Source organism: Notolepis coatsorum (assembly GCF_963971535.1).
Source record: "Notolepis coatsorum genome assembly, chromosome: 16".
NCBI lineage: Eukaryota > Metazoa > Chordata > Actinopteri > Aulopiformes > Paralepididae > Notolepis > Notolepis coatsorum.
The window spans coordinates 15,308,939-15,330,576 of NC_140180.1; the positions used below are offsets into that span (position 1 = coordinate 15,308,939).

At 44.5% G+C, this 21,638-nt stretch overlaps 1 protein-coding gene across 1 annotated transcript in view; it reads left to right on the plus strand.

Annotated features, from left to right (window-relative positions):
* The window catches only part of LOC311242895 (glutamine--fructose-6-phosphate aminotransferase [isomerizing] 2-like), a 139,926-nt gene that overhangs the window by 47,472 nt on the left and 70,816 nt on the right, over window positions 1-21,638 (plus strand). The window contains 1 exon segment of the mRNA XM_084331958.1: window positions 86-277. Coding sequence (XP_084188084.1) covers window positions 86-277 — 192 coding nt within the window.

The following is a 21,638-nucleotide window of genomic DNA, read 5'->3' on the forward strand; positions in this document are numbered from 1 at the left end:
TGTTGTTGATTTTTTCTGGTGAATGAATCGTTTAGTTCTTCTTACTAACAACCTGCACGACCCTCCTCTCCTCTCCTCCCCGCAGCCTTCACACTGCAGTCTTACCTGGGCCTCCAGAAGTCCAGCACCCTGGAGGGGATCAAGTCCCAGGCCGACGACCCGGCCAACTTCCTGCCCCCCAAGATCGACATCTCGGGCATAGAGGCCAAGCGCTCCCTCACTCGGCTTCACAAACTCAAACCCCGGGACATGAATGTTCTGACGCCTTCGGGCTTCTGATGCAAACCCTCCCCCGCTTCTCCTCGTACTCCTCCTCCTCCCAGGAATTACCCCCCCCCCCTCTCCTCTCATCATCTTTATCCAACACCTCTCCTCTACGCCAGGTAGCGTGAGTGGACTCTGATGGACCGCCCACCTGCCTCCCAGGAGCCTCCACCAGACGAGAGATGATGGACCATCCACTTACTGACATTTGCTCACATACCCCCCCCCCCCCACCCATCCTTGATAAATCACTTTACGATGTAGTCCCCTCCCCCACCCACTCCTCTGGTCCAACTTTAAAGCACCTAATAAATGGAGAGGTCATCATGGGTGCTCTGGCATGCGGCGTCTTGTTGTCCTAGTCAGTGATGTCATGAGAAGAAAGTCCCTCCCCCCTCCTCCTCCTTGGGCTCCCTACTTCAGTCAGGTTGTCATTTGTAGTAACTCAATTAACTCGACCCTCGATTCTGCACCCCTTTCTTGATCCTCCAAATCACGACGGACGCTCGGAGGATCAAGAGAAGAGGGTGGAGTTTGAGACGGGGTCAATTGAATTCATAAATCTGTTGTACAGTAACCAGCGATCTCATTCCATACCACTCAACTGCCACTCTGTTATACCGTTGTATGTAGCTGCTACAGTAACTCTTTTACTGTCTCGTAGTTTAATTATTGCTTTACTTTGGTTTTGCTTCCTTCCGTTTTTTTTTTTTTTTTTTTTATTATACAAAAGACAACAGTATTCTGACTTGATATGTGTGCCTAAAACGTTTGAACTTGACTTTGGACTCGGTTGCTTTTTTGGCAATTACACCACTTAATTTTGGGTTTATTTGACATAGAAGAGCATCTTGTCTTACTTTTTTTTTAGTTGACGTCGATGGCAAAGCAAACACAAGTTTATTTCTTTTTAGTCTTTTGTAGTTCTTTTTTTTTTTTTACTATTATTTCAGCATTTTGGTCTGCTTTAACATTGCTGTTCATTCTTAGTAGTAGATGGTATGTTTGATATTTCCATATCACACCACTATAATGCTTCAAGAATATATTATAATAAAAGTGAAGCCATTAAAGTGGTCAATTGAGGTGTTATTTTCTTTTTATATTTAAAGCTATATAACGGTGCATCACACTATTGCTCATGCTCATGCTTTTGTTTGAGGAATTAAATGCACAAGGGATTCTGTGTTTCCCGCTGACTTCATCTGTAAATAAATCTGATGCGAACAATTGTATGTGGTTGTCTTGCTCTGTTTTATTTTTTACAACACAACTTGCCTTGACCAGCCTGACGGGAAATCCCCGCTATAAACAATGGTGTTGATGGATTGTTCTAGCAGCATTTGTATATATATATATAGACCTTTTTAAATTTAACGACAAACATTCTAACATGGGGCTCATGTGTATTTTCTCTTGTAGTGTTTGCTCATACAATGGCAGTATTTGCTTACAGTAGGGTTGTGTGATGCAGCCAATATATATATATATATATATAGTTTTGTTTTGACTACGGCTGGGTGCAGAATCTTTTTTGAAATCTATCTTCATTTGAATAATCCGATACGATTCATAAAATCCCCAGATCGATCTTAATGAACCAGGTTAGAGGGTTCCTTGTACAATTCACAGCATTAGTTATCTGAGAATCTATCTTCATATCCAAGAAAAATTGGTAACTAAAATATTAAATATCCCTAACCCAATCGGAAATCGAATCGGGTACCTTAATCGGAATCAAATTGATCAGTGGAGATACCCAGCCCTAGTTTTGAAGGTATTTAGTTTTCCAGTAAAAATGACAATGTGATATGACATATTTTTTATGTTGTAACTTGTAATACATTTGTCATGGCGCTATTCAATCAAATGGTCTATTGTATTTTACTTTTTTAATACTGCTGCAAGGATTTTTCTATGAACTTAAAAATGTATATTAAATGTAAATGCATGTATATTTTTCAATTTTATATATATATATATATATATATTTGGACAACAGCATCGTACAAATCCATACCTTTGCTACCTCCCAGGAAATACATTTGGGCCCAAACTGTTGCCTAGCAAGATAATTCCATGTGGAAAAGGTCTAGTTTTAATGGAAAGCTCCCAGTGTTGGTTGGAGTATTGTTGTCATCATCAATGAACATTCCATCTAAGGTCTGTGAATCTATTCTTTCAAATACCGCTTTGCGTGGACTTTTAAGGAACACGCCAACATTTTGGGAAATTAGCTGACCGTCTTCTCCAGAGAGAGACAAGAAGATAGACACCAGTTTCCTCTCTGTGCGTTCGGTAGAAAGCTATCTGGCTGCACGTTAGCCTAGCTTAGCACAATGAATGGAAGCGGACAGTGCCGGTTAGCCTTCGGGGAGAGGTGTTAGTTGGACAATGCCTAGGCTAACCGGCACTGTCCGCTTCCATTCATTGTGCTGAGCCGTGGCCCCCGTTTGGACCGTCCTGTTCTCGTGTGTACTAGTAGTATAAAGAAAGTCATTTGAAATCCATCCCTTGGTGGGGCAGAGAAAATGGAAGATGTTTGGCCTGAGCTTTATGCAGTACATACATGTGGCCACCAGATGGCAGAATATGTTTAATTTACTAGAGTTAATCTAGGTGCAATGTTGAAATATTTACTCTTTGCTTAGATACAGAAACATAGCCAACAGCTAGTCTATTTATGTGTAATCTGAAACTCTCTGTTTATACAGTGTTAACCATTACACCGTGGCGCAATGATCCAGCTGCACCAGGAAAACTGGTCTTGTGATTTATATCTCATATCACATGATTATGGTTATGTGGTATTGAGTTATGAGTGACAGTTATTAGTCTTTTTGCGGTGCACCATGAACATGATGATATGACAGTAATTCCCCCATTTTCTACGACTGTCATTATGGTCCAGATAGCCTCCCTCTCCCATAATTCATCTTGTGCATCAGCCTTTTAAATCAACCTTTAAATATCCAGTACAATGATAATCTCCATTTTCAATCTATTTTTTTTATTTTATTTTTTATTTTTACAGAAGATGTGTTGATGTAACATCACCCAAAATGTTACAACTGTTGTTGTTGTAAAATGATGATCATTATACAACGGCATGCAAATTTCTCGATTCTGATTGGCTGAAACAGTCAATTTACACGTATTTATTTTTCATAATCCCACGCTCTTGGTCCCAGGACCCGCCCACAACCGAATTACTATCACTCCGCCGTGCGGCTTTGTAGGAAAAAACAAGATGGCGGACAATAATCTTTACAAATGGATATGTTGATAGCGTCATAACGACTAAATAAAAACCGATTCTGTCACGGCGAATGTCTTAGTCCTTTAAACAATGTTGGATGATGTAATTGATGGGTCATGAGTCATTGTGGAACAAAATAAAAATCGCGCGAATTGATTGATTGATTAATTGCAATTTTTTTTAATTTTTATTTTCTTTCTATAGAAGCAACTGGGAGGTGCGCTGTTTTAAGTGAGGGTGGACTGAATGGATATGTTGATAGCGTCATAACGACTAAATTGAAAATGATTCTGTCACGGCGAATGTCTTAGTTGCTTAAACAATGTTGGATGATGTAATTGATGGGTCATGAGTCATTGTGGAACAAAATAAAAATCGCGCGAATTGATTGATTGATTAATTGCATTTTTTTTTTTTTACCTACTTTTCAATCTGCTTCTATAGAAAGTAGGTTTTAAAAAAATAGGGCGAAGAAAACCTTTTTTAATTTGTTTGACCTACTTTCTATAGAAGCATCTAAGAATGAAGTTCTATAGAAAGTAGGTTAAAAACTAAAGAAAAGTTGGATGTGTTAGTTTGTTGGATGTCTAGGTGAAAGACAGTTGGATGTGTTAGTTTGTTGGATGTCTTAGTTGAAAGACAGTTGGATGTGTTAGTTTGTTGGATGTCTTAGTTGAAAGACAGTTGGATGTGTTAGTTTGTTGGATGTCTTAGTTGAAAGACAGTTGGATGTGTTAGTTTGTTGGATGTCTTAGTTGAGAGACAGTTGGATGTGTTAGTTTGTTGGATGTCCTACTGAGAACAGTTGGATGCACTTCCGAGCTGCTTCCACATGGAGGCAACTTTTCTTTTTTGTTGTTGTGGGAACAACTTTTTCTGGCGGATGGTTTTTTCAATAAATCTTCGATTAATGTGTGTTTATTGTATAGCAATAAGGTTGGATGAATGTGCCAGTTGTATAAAAGCATTACACCACTTGTAGTCGTGGTTTGTGAAAATTAAACCATGCCTAGGGGGGGTCTAACGACCACCCCTAGGCATGGTTTAATTTTCACAAACCACTCCTGCGCGTGATGTAATGCTTAACACTTTGATCGCCATGGTTAAATTCATAATTTACCATCCCTAGCCAGCTCTATTTGTCTATGGAGAAGTTCCCCTTCTTTGCAGGGCTATAACTTTTTAAATTCTATTGCTAAATTGACATTATTATGGCCCATTCAATGTCCTATATCTATTGTTCAGGGTGTAGCAACGTTATACTTTTTCATTCACATATTCATACTAAAATATGGTCTAAAGTATAAGTATGTTTTTATCGTTTTCTGCAGCTTTCTCCAGAACTTGATTTATAGCCCCAAATGCATTATATTGATGATCAAATACAGTTTGGTAGCGATCGGTGCCAGATAAAAAATTTCAACTGGAGGTACTTCTAGAAGTTACTACGTATCATCTGATGTTGACCGGATGGGCGGGGGCTCGTTTATAATTCCGTGGGCAACGTTATATCATTCATCTAGTGTGGGTCATATGATCATCAGAGCAGTTTATATGGAACACGTTAGAAAATAACGCTGAAACTCACCGTGGCTTCCTCGCGCCGTTGGGGGATGAGCGTGGAACAGAATTTTTTCTATTATGGGATGGAGAAATACCGGATCCATTTCCAGGTTGTATAATAGTATATACGTCCAAATCATGTTGTTTATTGAGTTAGGGTGAGCGATCGATTATCCAGTGTGTCAAGATGGAGTCCCGGGAGCTATAGCGAGTGGTCGGACCGAATTTGGATGAGCACCAGTTTCCTGTTTCCGGTTTGCTGTTTGGGCGATCTGCCACCAGATGGCGCTCTTGAACCGTTAGAGAGTTGAGTGGAGATCAGCAGTATATCTCAGGTCCCCGGAGGAGAAATATGATTTAGATCACAGATTTTTGAAATATTGATATCAAAGACGAGTTACGGCGTCTTCGGCAGAATGAGCATGGCGGGGAAAGACGAGTTCCAGCGTTTTCGGCGATTAAAGTGTTAACTATCCCCCTGGATATCAACAGAATCAAACCATTTCAGATATCCATGATATCTGATTGATTGATTGATTGATTGATTGATTGATTGATTGATTGATTGATTGATTGATTGATTGAAATTTTTTATTAACAGATTGCAGAATGGGTACAATACAGTACGGCTCAATACACACAATTGTTAAGGGGATGCAGACCAGAGAAAGACGTTAGTCTTGTTTACATCAGGGTCCCCCATTTTCAATTCATCATAACATAAATGACATACAGGTAGACAGTACTGTTGCATCTAGACATTTATGACATACCAGATCTACAAATATACAGTACTGTTTATAGTACAAAAATAGTCTAAAAAGAGAGTACATACATTTGAGGGGGAAGAAACTGTACATTGGAGGAGGTGGTTGGGTGGGGGGGGGGGGGTGAGGGGGGGGGGGGGGGGGGTTGTACATTGGAGGGGGTTGGGTTTGGACTTTTACAGGGGATATCCAGATATCCATTTCAGATGTGTTTCCCTGAAGAGATAGGATATGCTCTGATTGGCCCATCAGTCAGTCAGTCAGTCAGTTGTCAGTCGTTTTAAAGGATATCAACTGCCAGTTAGCCCACAGGCAAGTAATAAAACTAGTTTGCTACAATGTAGTTAATTCTAGTGGTTCAAAAAACATCCACAGTTCTGTTACAATTGATTTATCACCTGCTAGCACAGGTTAGCCAATGTTAATCTCCCATTAGCAACCGACCACACTGCTCTTGTGCATTTGTTTACATTTGAAAGCGTTGTGTATTATGATGCTAACTTGACATCTCCTTCCAATGGACAGAAGGGCACGCCCCCTCAACATAGTGTGCACTAAAACACAATCAGATTATACATCTGAAGCTGAAAAAACATGCTTTTTCTGACTGGATCTTTAAAAGAAGAAAAATAAATGATGGTATGTGGAAGCAAGGAAGACAATTCACTCTGTACATGTTCACTGAGTGTTGTTTGTTAATTCATAATTTCTTCTTTTCTAAAAATGATTGAAATGAGATGAACGGACTGAAATCCGTATCTCATTAGATAAAACAGATGTTGTATTTATATTTATATTGCAGATATTGACAATGTTTTCCATTGGGGACGTAATTTGCTGTTGAATTTTTTTTATAAATCGCAATAGTAAGTAAGTAAGTAAGTAAGTAAGTAAGTAAGTAAGTAAGTAAGTAAGTAAGTAAGTAAGTAAGTAAGTAAGTAAGTAAGTAAGTAAGTAAGTAAGTAAGTAAGTAAGTAAGTAACTAAGTAACTAAGTAACTAAGTAAGTAAGGCTTTATTGTATACTATAGCACCCTTCCCAGCACAAATGCACAGAGTGCTTCACAAGTTTAAAAACAAAAAAGAAAATGAACAAGGCAATTCATAAAAAAAAACATCCAATGTAAAAACAGTGCTTCACCAGTTAAAAAAAACAGGTAAATTCATAAAAAGCATAAAATATAAAAACAGGCATGGACAAAACAGAAGAAACTAAATCACGTATGTATGTGGCCAAACGCCAACCTGAACAGGTGGGTTTTTAGCTGCCCCTTGAACAAGTCCACGGAGGGGGAGGCTCTCAAGACCCGGGGGAGCTCATTCCAGAGCCACTGCTTCAAACGCTCGGCAATAGATAGCACTATCGCAATTAGGGATGTTCGATATTGGCTTTTTTTTTACCGATATCCGATATACCGATATTGTCCAACTCTTAATTTCCGATACCGATATCAACTGATACCGATATATGTAGGGTTCCCTCCCCCCCCCCCCCCCCCCAAAACGGAATAATTTCAGGTAATTAACATTACATATCTCTTGTCGCGGAATTAACACAACATTATGCATACTTTTGACAATAAATAATAATAATAATAAATAAAATAAAAATGTGTTCTTACTTGCTTGCCTGGGTAAATAAAGGTTAAATAAATGTAAAAAAAAAAAAAAAAAAAAACCTAAAATAATAATAATTATGCCGGATACCGATATTTTCCGATGTTACATTTTAATGCCAATATCGGCCCGATAATATCGGACATCCCTAATCGCAAAGTATCGCAATAATATGGCATTGTGGGGCCCTCTGGTGATTCCCAGCCCTAATGTTTACTTAGTGTTACTTCACTTTCAGAGGGATATATACATCTTAAGCTGTGTCTACAACAGGCCACCGTGATTAACCACGTAGTGCGCTTCCTCCAAGGCAGCAGAGTGCACTGTTAGACTGAGAGAGATATTAGCAGCACTGGTATTCAATAGGGAACACCCTTGTTTAAAGGGAGCGGAGTCCTTCCTCTTAGCCAGACACGAGCTAGGGAGGGTTTTACTTTACAGCCTTGTTAAAGCCCTCCAGTTATTGTGCGTGTGTGTGTGTGTGTGTGTGTGTGTGTGTGTGTGTGTGTGTGCGTGCGTGCGTGCGTGCGTGCGTGCGTGCGTGCGTGCGTGCGTGCGTGTGTTTGTGTTTGTGTGTGTGTGTGTGCGTGCGTGCACGTGTGTGTGCGTGTGTTTATGTGTGTGTGTGTGTGTGTGTGTGTGTGTGCGTGCGTGCGTGCGCGTGCGTGCGTGTGTGTGTGTGTGTGTGTGTGTGTGTGTGTGTGTGTGTATGTGTGAGAGAGCAGATTTATTACTGGGTGTGTGCCTAAAACCTTCATTGGCATGTCGCCAAATAAGAAAAAGGTTCAATAACACCTGTAATTAAATGCAAAACCAGGCCGGTCTCCATAACGCGCGCCGACTGTGTACAGTTAGTACAACCAATGACCCCGAGGCTCTGCTTTTCCTCCTTCCCATCACCTTTGACCTTTGACCCGTATTCATTCTCGGGGGAAATGGCCGCTGTACTGTTAGGCGATCCTTCAGGCCTGATTACAGGGGGAGGGGGGGGGGGGGGGGGAGGGGGGTTTACGTCTGGTTTTCAGGTGGCGGTCGTAGAGAGAGAGAGAGAGATGGGAGACATCAAATGTTCCGGGCAAGACTGGACAGGAGGCTGTAGAGAGCTGGAGATGGACAACCGCTAACGGGAGGCATGAGAGGAGGGATGGATGGATGGATGGAGGGATGGAGGGAGGGATAGATGGAGGGATAGATGGAGGGATGGATGGAGGGATGGATGGAGGGACGGAGGGATGGATGGATGGACGGACGGAGGGATAGATGGAGGGATGGATGGAGGGAGGGATGGACGGACGGACGGATGGACGTGACAGCCGGAGGATGAAAGGGAGAGTGAGGAGAGGATGAAGAGACTGCAGAACGGAAGACAGGAATTTGGTGTCAAAAGGTTTGCTGGTAAAGGTATGCGGTATGTGTGGTGTGTGTGTGTGTGTGTGTGTATGTGTGTGTGTGTGTGTGTGTGTGTGTGTGTGTGTGTGTGTGGTGTGTGTGTGTGTGTGTGTGTGTGTGTGTGTGTGTGTGTGTGTGTGTGTGTGCCTGAGTGCGGGGGGGCCAAAAGCTAAGAGGCCTACCATTCGACACGGCGTGCGGTGGAGGTGAAAGCTATTAGATGCAGGAAATGTTTGGAGATAGTCCGTCGGAGGTCAGGTTTCTCAGGAGGAGGGGGGGGGGGGGGGGAGGGGAGGGGTGCCACAACACAGAGGGGGGGGGGGGGGGGCACACACACACCCGTCCCGCTGTGATTTAACCACCGCCCCCCTGGATTCCCCCGAGCTGCGTCAGACTCAGCACAGTCGAGGGGAAGAAGGGGTGCAGCGTCTGTAGCTGTAAATCCACCGCGAATACGTCAACCAAAGCACTTCTTTTTACGAGAGAGAGAGAGAGAGAGAGAGAGAGACAGGAGGGTGGGGTTCTGTGGCAGCCATGACTTAATCCGGGGGCCCCTCTCTCCCCCCGAATTCGACATGACGTCATGCTTAACCCGCGCTCCCCCCCCCCGCCCCTCCCATCTCACACGAGACGTTTAGCTCACCACTCACAGATGTGTGATGGCAACAAGCACCACCCGCCCAAGGCCCCGGGACAGCCCAGCCGCTCACCGAAACAAAACACACGCACCACACCACCAGTGTCTCGCCTCCCCTCTCCGGTCGGTCGGTGTGACACATGTTCATTCCGTCTACACAACACACACCAGTGTTCTGACCACAGGACTTCCTTAGCAACCGCAACACGCCGACTTTGTGCGTCAAGGACCAGTGACTATGAATAAATCAGATTCCTTGTTGTGCACTCAGGCATCACAATTAACAACCAGACAAACCAGTTACATTCCGGGTTACAGATTTGAAATGGAAATAATAACCTCAGAGAACACGTACCGCTTTCCAAATCTGTATCGGAATTTAACTGGTTCGTCTGGTTGTCAATTGTGAGGTATGATGAGTGTAAGGATTCAGAGTTATTTATAGTTGTTTAATGCCGTCTCTCTGCTACGTCTATGTCTATTGGTAGTATTAACCCTGTGAGGCCCAAATAAAAAAGACATTATAGCAACTTCAGAGGGTGGGACCTATAATAAACACATTTACTATCCAATAGCACCGTGAGGCTGAACAACAGGACCCATTGACTATATATTATGTAATGGTCAATGTATGTGCTTAAACATTTTTAAATAAACATTTACAGACTTTTGTTTAAAAAGCTAAAAGTGATGTTGTAATCGTCAGGGTCTCACAGGGTTAACATGTAAATATTGCGTTACCCTCGAGTTTGATGGAAGATCCGGTGGACCTCTGTCCTGTATTATCTTATGGGGACACTGTACATTGTAAATAACCCCATGAAATGTTTATTATTTTTAGAGTAATTACCTGCTTAATATTTGTGATGTTACTGGTTTAAGTGTGATTTTTATAGATATCTATGTCAATTAATGTTTAGGAATATCCAGGACTTTTATTATTAGAATTGATAGAAACCTATGTGTATGTATGTGACTTTTATTTTGAAATCCATGTCGCCTTGTTGCGAGGCAATCGGTGTTTATCGCTGACAGTTTGACAGTTCAGTTCAAGACAAGAAATATGCGAATCAGGTTTAATGGACCCGTATGAGGGCCATCGCTCTTACGGTGGGAATTTGATTGTTTATAGGAATGTAATACTATGTAAAAAGATAGTAATGTAATAGACATTTCTGTAGCTGTGCCAGTCTTAGCCTACCAGTTGTCACTGGTGTGAATGAACACTTTCTTCCAGTACAAATACTACTCAAAGCGTTTGAGCGTGGCACGGTGGTGTAGTGGTTAACACTGCAGCAAAAAGGTCATGGGTCCGATTCCCGCTTGTGGATCCGGTTGCCGGGTTGCCAGATCCCCAGGTGGGGTATCTCCCGGGCCTTTCTGTGTGGAGTTTGCATGTTCTCCCCCCGTGCTCGCAAGGGTTTCCCCTCCAGAGGGGATAAATCCAATGGACAAACATGCAGAACAGATCGCTAACGCTGTCACGTCCCTGACGAAGACGGACAGGAGCACTTGGATTGGTCCCCGGGTGCGGCCCCACACCGCAGCCCATGTCTGCTCCTGGCTGCCCTTGGGGGTGAAGGACGACGTGATGGGTCAAGCGCAGAGAGGCTTAGCCCCTTTCACTTCCACATTACCAAACGGTTAACCCTTTCACTGTGACAATACAGAAGGTTAACCCTTTCACTGTCGCACGACAGCAGGTTAACCCTTTCATTACCACACTACAGAAGGTTAACCCTTTACTATCACACTCTTCTGTAGTAGCGAAAGGGTTAAACTCTGCAGACCCCCACTTGATAACACATCTCAGGACCCCCCCCCCCCCCCCCCCCATCTGAAGAAGGATTTTTTTTTTTATTATTTAACGATTGAGTCCAGAATTCCAAAGCTGTCTATGGGGCTCAGGAGGTAGAGCGCTCGTCTAGGTAATCGGAAGGTTCCCGGTTAGATTCCCGCTCCTCCCGGGCAGCATGTCGAAGTGTCCTTGAGCAAGACACTTAACCCCTTAACTGCGCCCGATGAGCAGGTCGGCACCTCGCACCTCCGCCGTCGGTGTGTGTGAGTGAATGGGTTAAAAATGTGGGGAGCGAATTGCAAAGCGCTTTGGATAAAAGCTGTTATATAAATGCAGCCATCTACCATCTATATGTAGTTGAGGAGATAATGGTGGAAGAGAGAGTGACCTCAGTTCAGTCGTTAATAATAATAATAATAATATATAATATAATATTATCGTTCTCATAATACATTCTCTCATCGGGCTGAACCTCTAGTTAACTAAATAACTGCGAAACTGTTCCCAATTTTTCCGCGGACACCCTGGAAGCTCCCAGAGGACCCCTGGAGGGTCCCGGGACCCCACGTTGAGAACCACCGGCCTAATGTGTATCTAATCGTGTACCCCCCCCCCCCCTTCCTCCGTTCCAATCGGAGTGATGGGGTCACCTCCAGGCCACAGCAGCTCGTTGTTGTGAATCAGACCCAGATGTGGTTCCCGAGTGAGACGGCGTTAAGACATTACGGTCCGATACACACCACACCCCGCACCCCGCGCGGCAGGCAGGCAGGCAGACGTCAGGCGAGGAGGCACCCTCCTCGGAGCGCTGTGTGTCACCGGACGTCACTGTCGGCCAGCGTGAGGACGACTCGGTTCTTCTCTCTGATCAACAACAACAACACATCGGTTGTCGCCATGGATACTTGTCGTCGTGTAAACAGACCATGTGGTTCCCAAGTGACACACTGTGTTGCTCAATAAGCATCAGTGAGAAGCAAAATAACAGGCTCTTTTTGTCTGTCTCTATTATGTGTCTCTGTACTAGTTGTAGACTGATATGTCTCTATTATGTATCTCTGTACTAGTGTTGGACTGATATGTCTCTATTATGTATCTCTGTACTAGTGTTGGACTGATATGTCTCTATTATGTATCTCTGTACTAGTGTTGGACTGATATGTCTCTATTAGATGTGTCTCTGTACTAGTTGTAGACTGATATGTCTCTATTAGATGTGTCTCTGTACTAGTTGTAGACTGATATGTCTCTATTAGATGTGTCTCTGTACTAGTGTTGGACTGATATGTCTCTATTAGATGTATCTCTGTACTAGTGTTGGACTGATATGTCTCTATTAGATGTATCTCTGTACTAGTGTTGGACTGATATGTCTCTATTAGATGTATCTCTGTACTAGTGTTGGACTGATATGTCTCTATTAGATGTATCTCTGTACTAGTTGTAGACTGATATGTCTCTATTAGATGTACCTCTGTACTAGTTGTAGACTGATATGTCTCTATTAGATGTATCTCTATACTAGTGTTGGACTGATATGTCTCTATTAGATGTATCTCTGTACTAGTGTTGGACTGATATGTCTCTATTAGATGTATCTCTGTACTAGTGTTGGACTGATATGTCTCTATTAGATGTGCCTCTGTACTAGTTGTAGACTGATATGTCTCTATTAGATGTACCTCTGTACTAGTTGTAGACTGATATGGGGTTTTTCCAGTGGCTGATGCTGATGCCAATATTTAGAGAGTAGGGAGGCCGGTGGCTGATATAATTATATATTTCTTTGCATCTGATGAAATACAACAATTATATAATAGCAAATTAGTTATTAAAAACTCAAGTTCACTTAATGTTAGCTATATTATCTAGCTAGCTTAGCTGGTTGATGACAAGTAGGTTTGCACTAGCTAGCTAGCTAGCATGAAGTGTATGATACCAACAGATTCCTTGGGATCTTTACTTTACTTACTCATAGTATATATTCAGATTCTAAGTGTTTATTGCCCATATTTATTGTAATGTATATAACTGATAGGGCACACAGACCCTCATCTGCACCTTTGATTACACCATTTACTTGCTCATATTCTTATTCACTTATATTCATTTACACTGTTTATTTGTATCTTTACTATAGTTGTATTGCCTATATTTATGTCTTCTACTATTACCCTGCCCATACCTGTAGGCCTACCTCCCCTCCCCCATGCGGCTATGTCATGACGCCTGAATTTCCCCAAGGGGATCAATAAAGGACTATCTTATCGACGGGGCGATATTGAGTACTGATATCTTAGAATATTGGCCTGCTATAAGAACCACTACGCTGTTGGCTACCAGGTTTCTTTGGTCTCATCATAAATACCGAAGAGTTATTTTCAAGGTGTCCATCGTTAATGAAACAATATACATTCAGCCTAGTTCTGGGAAATGAAGACTACTGTCTATGAGAGACGGCGGAGCGGAGGCGAGCGTGACACACATCACACGCGCCTGAGGTATAGACGACCGGCCTGCATCTAGGGCACGTATATCACCTGTCCCCATGTCTTTTTATCACAAACTCCTCGTAAGTGGATACACTTGGAGATCCCCGCCTGTGAGGACTTTGCATGTTCCTGATGTTTTTGATCCACTTTTTCTCCCATTTTCTATATTTTCTCCCATCCCAATTTCGTATCATCCAATTCAACCCTCCCCTGTCACGAACGCTGTTTCTTGCCTCCCACAAGCCGGCTGCAATGTGGACTAAGTCATACATAGCACAGTCCCCTCCGGTACTTGAGGTAACAGCAGTCGCATCTTTTCACCTGCGCAGCTCGATCTCTCAGTGGCGAGGAGTAACGCGTGGGAGGCTCACGCTGCCCCCGACACTTCCTGATTCTACTGCGCAGGCGCACCAACCGACCTGTAGGAGTCGCTGTCCACAACGCCCGATCCCCACCCATCAGTTTCCCACCCCCTAATACGGCCAATGTGTATTAGTATGAACGACCAGCTAAACTGAAAGCAATGTGGAGCGCTGGCTGGGCTCGAACAGGCGAGCCCAGCGTCTCCGCATTCGTGGCGAGCGCCTTGCCCACTACGCCACGTAGCCGCCCACATGTTCCTGATGTTAACACAGTTTATATCAAATCAAATCAACTTTATTTGTAAGGCCCGACAACACACGTTAATGTCCCCATGGGCCGGACACGTCTTCTTTAAACAAGTCAAGAAGAAACATCACAATAAATCAAGAACAAAACAAAAACACCATGAAGTCCAAAAAATGTATGACATCTACTGCGATGTCGCCCGCGGTGTGGCCGACCCGGGTTCAACTCCCACTCAGGGCATGTCAAATAAGACCGGTTTCACTAGCAATAGGAAAAAATGCACCACAGGCAATGTGGAGAGAAACCTTAGAAGGGCCATTCAAGGGGGGATCTCCCTTCTTAGATGTCGGTGATAGTAGTGTTGCAATAAAACAGGCAAAACAGTTGGTAAGCATGCACACATACGTGTAATGAAACACAGATAAGAGCATGCAATAGCAACTGAACATTTTGATTTTTTTTTTTAAATAGAGCTGATGGCGGATCAATTTGCGGTATGGAGGCGGCGTAGAGAGGGTCGCATCCTCCCAGTCATCATCACGGGACGTCCTGTGTCGGTGAGACTACTGTCGAGCAGTGGTCTCGTGCAGCTCGATGGGTAGAGGGCTCGGAGCCCCCTGAGCAAGGCATTAACGCTGACGAGGTTAGAGGTTTAATGGGAAAATGAATGCAGTCATTCCATTGAAGGAGTCTTTATTTGTCATGCAGCAGCAACACACACATGTAAGATGGCGTGACACACAAGAACACACACACACATGCATTGAGTCGCCGATGAAATGCCTCTCTGTGCCTGACCCATCACGTCGTCCTTCACCCCCAAGGGCAGCCAGGAGCAGACATGGGCTGCGGTGTGGGGCCGCGCCCGGGGACCAATCCAAGTGCTCCTGTCCGTCTTCGTCAGGGACGTGACAGCGTTAGCGATCTGTTCTGCATGTTTGTCCATTGGATTTATCCCCTCTGGAGGGGAAACCCTTGCGAGCACGGGGGGAGAACATGCAAACTCCACACAGAAAGGCCCGGGAGATACCCCACCTGGGTATCTGGCAACCCGGCAACCTGATCCACAAGCGGGAATCAGACCCATGACCTTTTTGCTGCAGTGTTAACCACTACACCACCGTGCCACGCTCAAACGCTTTGAGTAGTATTTGTTCTGGAAGAAAGTGTTCATTCACACCAGTGACAACTGGTAGGCTAAGACTGGCACAGCTACAGAGAAATGTCTATTACATTACTATCTTTTTACATAGTATTACATTCCTATAAACAATCAAATTCCCACCGTAAGAGCTATGGCCCTCATACGGGTCCATTAAACCTGGTTAGGCATCTCAATTTGGGGGACCTAAATAATCAACGTTCTTTAATTCTAACTTCTCGTGATTTTAGTGAATTTGCATCGTTGGCCATGGGCTCCATTTATCACTGAGGGGGCTTTCTCACTGCCATTCAGGGTAGAATCAGCTCCGCTCCGCTCCGTCCTCGTTCCGTCCTTGGGTGCGAACTTCCCCCCTCCCTCTCCCCCCTCTAGTTTGCGTACACACTGGAGTCTTGGTGCGCTCCCGGTTTCTGTTTACGGTTTGCGTTTTGAGTGTGTAAGCTTGCCGTAGGCGATGATGTCACGCTCTAACGTCAACACAGGAAGAGTTTTAACACACAGTGGTGGAAACTGGATGCTGATATTAAAGAAACAAATAACCAATAAATATGAAGTTATATTTGAACCTCTGTTGTCAAGCCTTGTCAATATAACCCACCCCCTTTTCTCACGAATGGAACTGGTGTCGGGAAGTGCTTTGAGCGTTTTCCAGGGTTAACGCTAACGCTAAGCTAACGGCTAACGCTAGTTAGCTTAGCCTATTTATTACTAGTTAGCAGCTAACATTGCTCGCATCAATTATATTGCATGTCATTGATCTACTGGTCGATCACGGCCGACTGGTTGGGCACCACTGGTCTATAGAAATAAATGCATTCGAACAAGAAACCAATGTATAGTAGACATAGAAGCAATGGCAAAAAAAGTTGCCAGGCCTAATGCGAGCTAGTTAGCTTACGCTAACGCTAGTTAGCTAGTTAGCTTAGCCAATTTATTACTAGTTAGCAGCTAACATTAGCCCATTGCTCGCGGCAATGTCATTGATCTACCGGTCGATCACAGCCGACTGGTTGGGCACCACTGGTCTAATAGAAATAAATGCATTCGAACAAGAAACCAATGTATAGTAGACATAGCAATGGCAAAAAGATTGCCAGGCCTAATGCGAGCCAGGGAAGTGTTGTGCTTTGTAACGTGGCTTCATGTTTTCATCCACTGAGCTGTGAGGCTCCACATGCTTGTTTTGTTGAGGTCTGAACTCGCAAATTGCCCATAAATATCGTTTTTGTGGGTATTGTCCAGTTGTTGCTGTATGTTTTTATCTGCCCAAAATTCAAGCAAGCATGAAAGCATTACAGTAACGACGTTGTGTGTGTCAGCAAGTTGATACAGAAGCCTCTCCCGTGTTTTGGTACAAGCTTGTACACCACGCCCCCTGCTCTCACTGGCGCGCACCCGGAACCACCTATTTCAGCGGTCCAGGTTTGGAGCGAATCAGCGTCCCCGGGGACGGGGGGGAGCGTTCTCACTCAGACGGACACACCCTTTTTGGGTGCGATCGGGCTCTGATTCGATCCCGAATGGTGAGTGAGAAAGCCCCCTGAGTGATTTACTGTTGTTCTCCTGAGACCTGTCCGGTTAACCCCTTCACTACCACACTACAGAAGGTTAAGGGTTAACCTTCTGTAGTGTGGTTGTGAAAGGGTTAACCCTTTGGTAGTGTGGTAGTGAAAGGGTTAATTCCATGTGGGAACCCACCAGAGACACAGGCCAGTGACCCATCGAGGGTCCCAACCCATAGTTTAAGAAACACTGCTTTAGACCCTTTAAAGATCCCCTCCAGATGCATTTAAAATCTATATTGAATAACACTTTTTATATGTATGTTTTTTTCTCCACCAAATGGTTCAGTAAACTACTGAGAATGGCTTATCAGTATCTCTACACTTTTACCCCCATTGAGAACGCATGGATCTATGAATATGCAAATTGTTAACAAGCATCCTTTGATATTTACTAGGAATTCCAAGTTGGAGGTTTATATTCGTTCAAGACATGTGTTAACCCTTTCACTACCACACAGAAGGTTAACCTAGAGGCAAATCTTTCCTGTGACAAAATGGCATCCAAGCCAAGAATACCCTGAAGACTCTGGCAGGAGCATTCCCTCATTCAAGGGTACTACGACTATGCTTGCACCTCATGGTACCAAAGCACCTCAAAGGCGCTAAAACAAGATTACAAACATCACAAAACAAACTGGTCAGACTTCTACTTGACCTTACCCCTAGAACCCACCTCACCCCTGCCCACTTTGACAACCTAGGATGGCTTAGAGTAGACGACAGAGTACAGCAACTTGCAATGGGCCTGGTCTACAAGATACACTATACGACTAAGGTACCCATGTACATGTCAAAATACTTCCCAAAGGTCAGTGAATACCACGACCACAACACCAGAGGAAGCTCAACAAATCATGTTAAACCCAGATTCGGCTCAAACAAGGGACTAAACACGTTTCGCAATTATGTCACATCAATGTGGAACGCCCTACCCAAAGATGTAAAGGAATGTGAATCCCTACCCACATTCAAAACCGATCTTAAAGAGCACCTACGGGAGGCTGCAATTCGAAACTGGCCACCGTAAATGTCCAAACCCCCCCACCCCCACCCCCTCCTAATAGACAGTCTCCTCCCCGCCGTATGTATATTTCTCTCCCACCCACCCACCCCCTCCAAATGTACAGTCTCCTCCCCACCGTATGTATATATTCTCTCCCCACCGTATGTATATTTCTCTCCCACCCACCAACCCCCTCCTAATGTACAGTCTCCTCCCCATCATATGTATATACTCTGTCAGGACCTATGGGTAACAGTACTGTATATTTGAATATCGTATATTGTCACAAATGTAACAGTACTAAATACCTGTATGTCATGTATGTCCCTATGCCATAAATGTCATGTATGTTGTGTATGTCATAAATGTCACTATGAATTGAAAATGGGGGACCCTGATGTAAACAAGACAAACGTCTTTCTCTGGTCTGCATCCCCTTGTCAATTGTGTGTATTGAGCCGTACTGTATTGTACCCATTCTGCAATCTGTTAAATAAAGTTTTCATTCATTCATTCAACCTTTCACTACCACACCACAGACGGTTAACCGTCTGTAGTGTGGTAGTGAAAGGGTTAACCTTCTGTAGTGTGGTTGTGAAAGGGTTAACCGTCTGTATTGTCGCAGTGAAAGGGTTAACCCTTTGGTAGTGTGGTAGTGAAAGGGTTAATACCCACTCAGCTTTCTGTGTAGCTGAAGCTAAAGGTGTCAAGTTACCACATATTGAACCACCAGAGGTTCAACCTATCGCTGACATCACACATGCAACTCAGATTTCAGGGAATTGGCGAGAAGCTCTGGTGATGATGACAAGTTCTGCACAAATAATAAACTGTATAGTCATTCCTCCAAGAGGAGTTAACCATTAACCCTTTCACTACCACACTACCAAAGGGTTAACCCTTTCACTGCGACAATACAGAAGGTTAACACTTTTCACTGCCACACGACAAAGGGTTAACCCTTTCACAACCACACTACAGAAGGTTAACCCGTTCACTACCACACTACAGACGGTTAACCGTCTGTAGTGTGGTAGTGAAAGGTTACATTTCTGTAGTGTGGTAGTGGAAGGGTTAAAAAATGTTTTTTTTTTAGTGGAAAAGACCTTTAACTCTGACTTGAAAGGGCCATGTTACAGCACAGCCCCAGGTATCGCAACCTGTCGAACCAGCCATTCATCACACTCCCTACCCAGGGCGAGGGTTACCGCATTAGGACCACTGCATCTGGGTCAAAGGCAAATCAAACCAATGTGTTTAAAGGGAAATCCACCCTAAAACAGAATGACCTTGGACAGGCAAGTCGATATCTATATAAACATCAACAACTGTCTCCCTAAGCTGGACAAGAGAACAACCAAAGACTGGAATTTGTGACGTCATCAAGTGACAACCTTTTGGAATTTTGGAGCCAACTACGTGAGCTCAAGTAATTGTTGTTTGAGCCCTTACACCCACATGATTTAAATGTACCCATATCCATATGCCAGTAAGATCACCATGGTTACTGTCACAGTGGAGTTGTTCCACTAGTCACTCTCAGCAGCTCCGGGATTACCGTGGTCTCTTGATGACATCATCGCTAGAATCTCGTCTCGCCGGTGTTCATCTTGACGAGGGACTTGTTCATCTTCACACACTTGAAGCTGAGCTGTGTGATGTTATACTATTATAATGTGAATAGTGTTTTCGGGTGGATGTCCCCTTTAAGTTACATAATAATGCACTCTTGTTGCAGAGGAATGATCCCGGTGTCGATTGGTCACGGCGTTATGACATCTGTCTTTCTGGAGGAGGCGCCTCTGTATGAAATGTGTCTCTACTGTATGAGAGTGTACTGTGTTTAAAAGCATCAGACCGTGGTCAAATGAAGACTATACGATAAATAACTCGACTATTTGGAAGAAACGCTGGGTGGGGTATTGCCACACACAGGACAATACAATGTATTCCGGAAGACTATTCGAAAGTCAATTAAGTACCGAATGCTATTTTGTGATTGACATGCTTATTGGACACCATCTGGATTGTTGTTGATGTGGTAAACCCCGCCCATCTGTTACTCCATAGCAATTAAAACAAACGCTAATTAAAACACATCTGTACAGTTTGTGTGTGTGTGTGTGTGTGTGGTGTGTGTGTGTGTGTGTGTGTGTGTGTGTGTGTGTGTGTGTGTGTGTGTGTGTGTGTGTGTGTGTGTGTGTGTGTGTGTGTGTGTGTGTGTGTGTCGTGTGTGTGTGTGTGCGTGTGCGTGTGTGTGTGTGCGTGTGCATGACTTTATGTGGCTCTCAATTTACCTATCCTATAACCCACTTTCCAGCCACATGCTATGAAACTGTGTGTCTCTGTGGTGTCCTTCTGGGTAGGAATGTAAGAGTCATCTCCCGCTGAGAGAGAGAGAGAGAGAGAGAGAGAGAGAGAGAGAGAGAGAGAGAGAGAGAGAGAGAGAGAGAGAGAGAGAACGAGAGAACGAGAGAGAGCGAGAGAGAGAGGGGGCGGAAGAGAGCGAGAGAGAGAGGGAGAGAGAGGGATACAGAGAGAGAGAGAGATACAGAGAGAGAGAGAGAGAGAGAGACAGCGAGAGAGAGAGAGAGAGAGATGGAAAGAGAGAGAGGGGGGGGTGGGAGAGAAAGAGAGAGAGAGAAAGATAGAGGGGGGAGAGGAAGTGAGAGAAGGCGAGAGAGAGAATGATAGAGAGGAAGGGAGAGAAAAATAGAGAGGAGGAGAGGGAAGTAGAGAGAAAAAAGCGTGTAGGAGGAGGAGAGACAGAGAGAGAGAAAGAGAGTGTGAGAGAGAGAAAGAGTGTGTGAGAGAGAGAGAGAGAGAGAGAAAGAGAGAGAGAGAGAGAGAGAGAGAGAGAGAGAGAGAGAGAGAGAGAGAGAGAGAGAGAGAGAGAGGGGGCAGAATCCACCAGGCTGTCTTCTGCAGACCCCCAGGCCCTAACGTGAAGCAGATGTGGAGGGGGAGATCCCCAGCGCTGAAGCCTGAACAGGCAGCTCTCTGCTGGGGGTGCTCTGTTGGCCACAGCGCTGAAGCCTGAACAGGCAGCTCTCTGCTGGGGGTGCTCTGTTGGCCACAGCGCTGAAGCCTGAACAGGCAGCTCTCTGCTGGGGGTGCTCTGTTGGCCACAGCGCTGAAGCCTGAACAGGCAGCTCTCTGCTGGGGGTGCTCTGTTGGCCACAGCGCTGAAGCCTGAACAGGCAGCTCTCTGCTGGGGGTGCTCTGTTGGCCACAGCGCTGAAGCCTGAACAGGCAGCTCTCTGCTGGGGGTGCTCTGTTCGCCACAGCGCTGAAGCCTGAACAGGCAGCTCTCTGCTGGGGGTGCTCTGTTGGCCACAGCGCTGAAGCCTGAACAGGCAGCTCTCTGCTGGGGGTGCTCTGTTGGCCACAGCGCTGAAGCCCGAACAGGCAGCTCTCTGCTGGGGGTGCTCTGTTGGCCACAGCGCTGAAGCCTGAACAGGCAGCTCTCTGCTGGGGGTGCTCTGTTGGCCACAGCGCTGAAGCCTGAACAGGC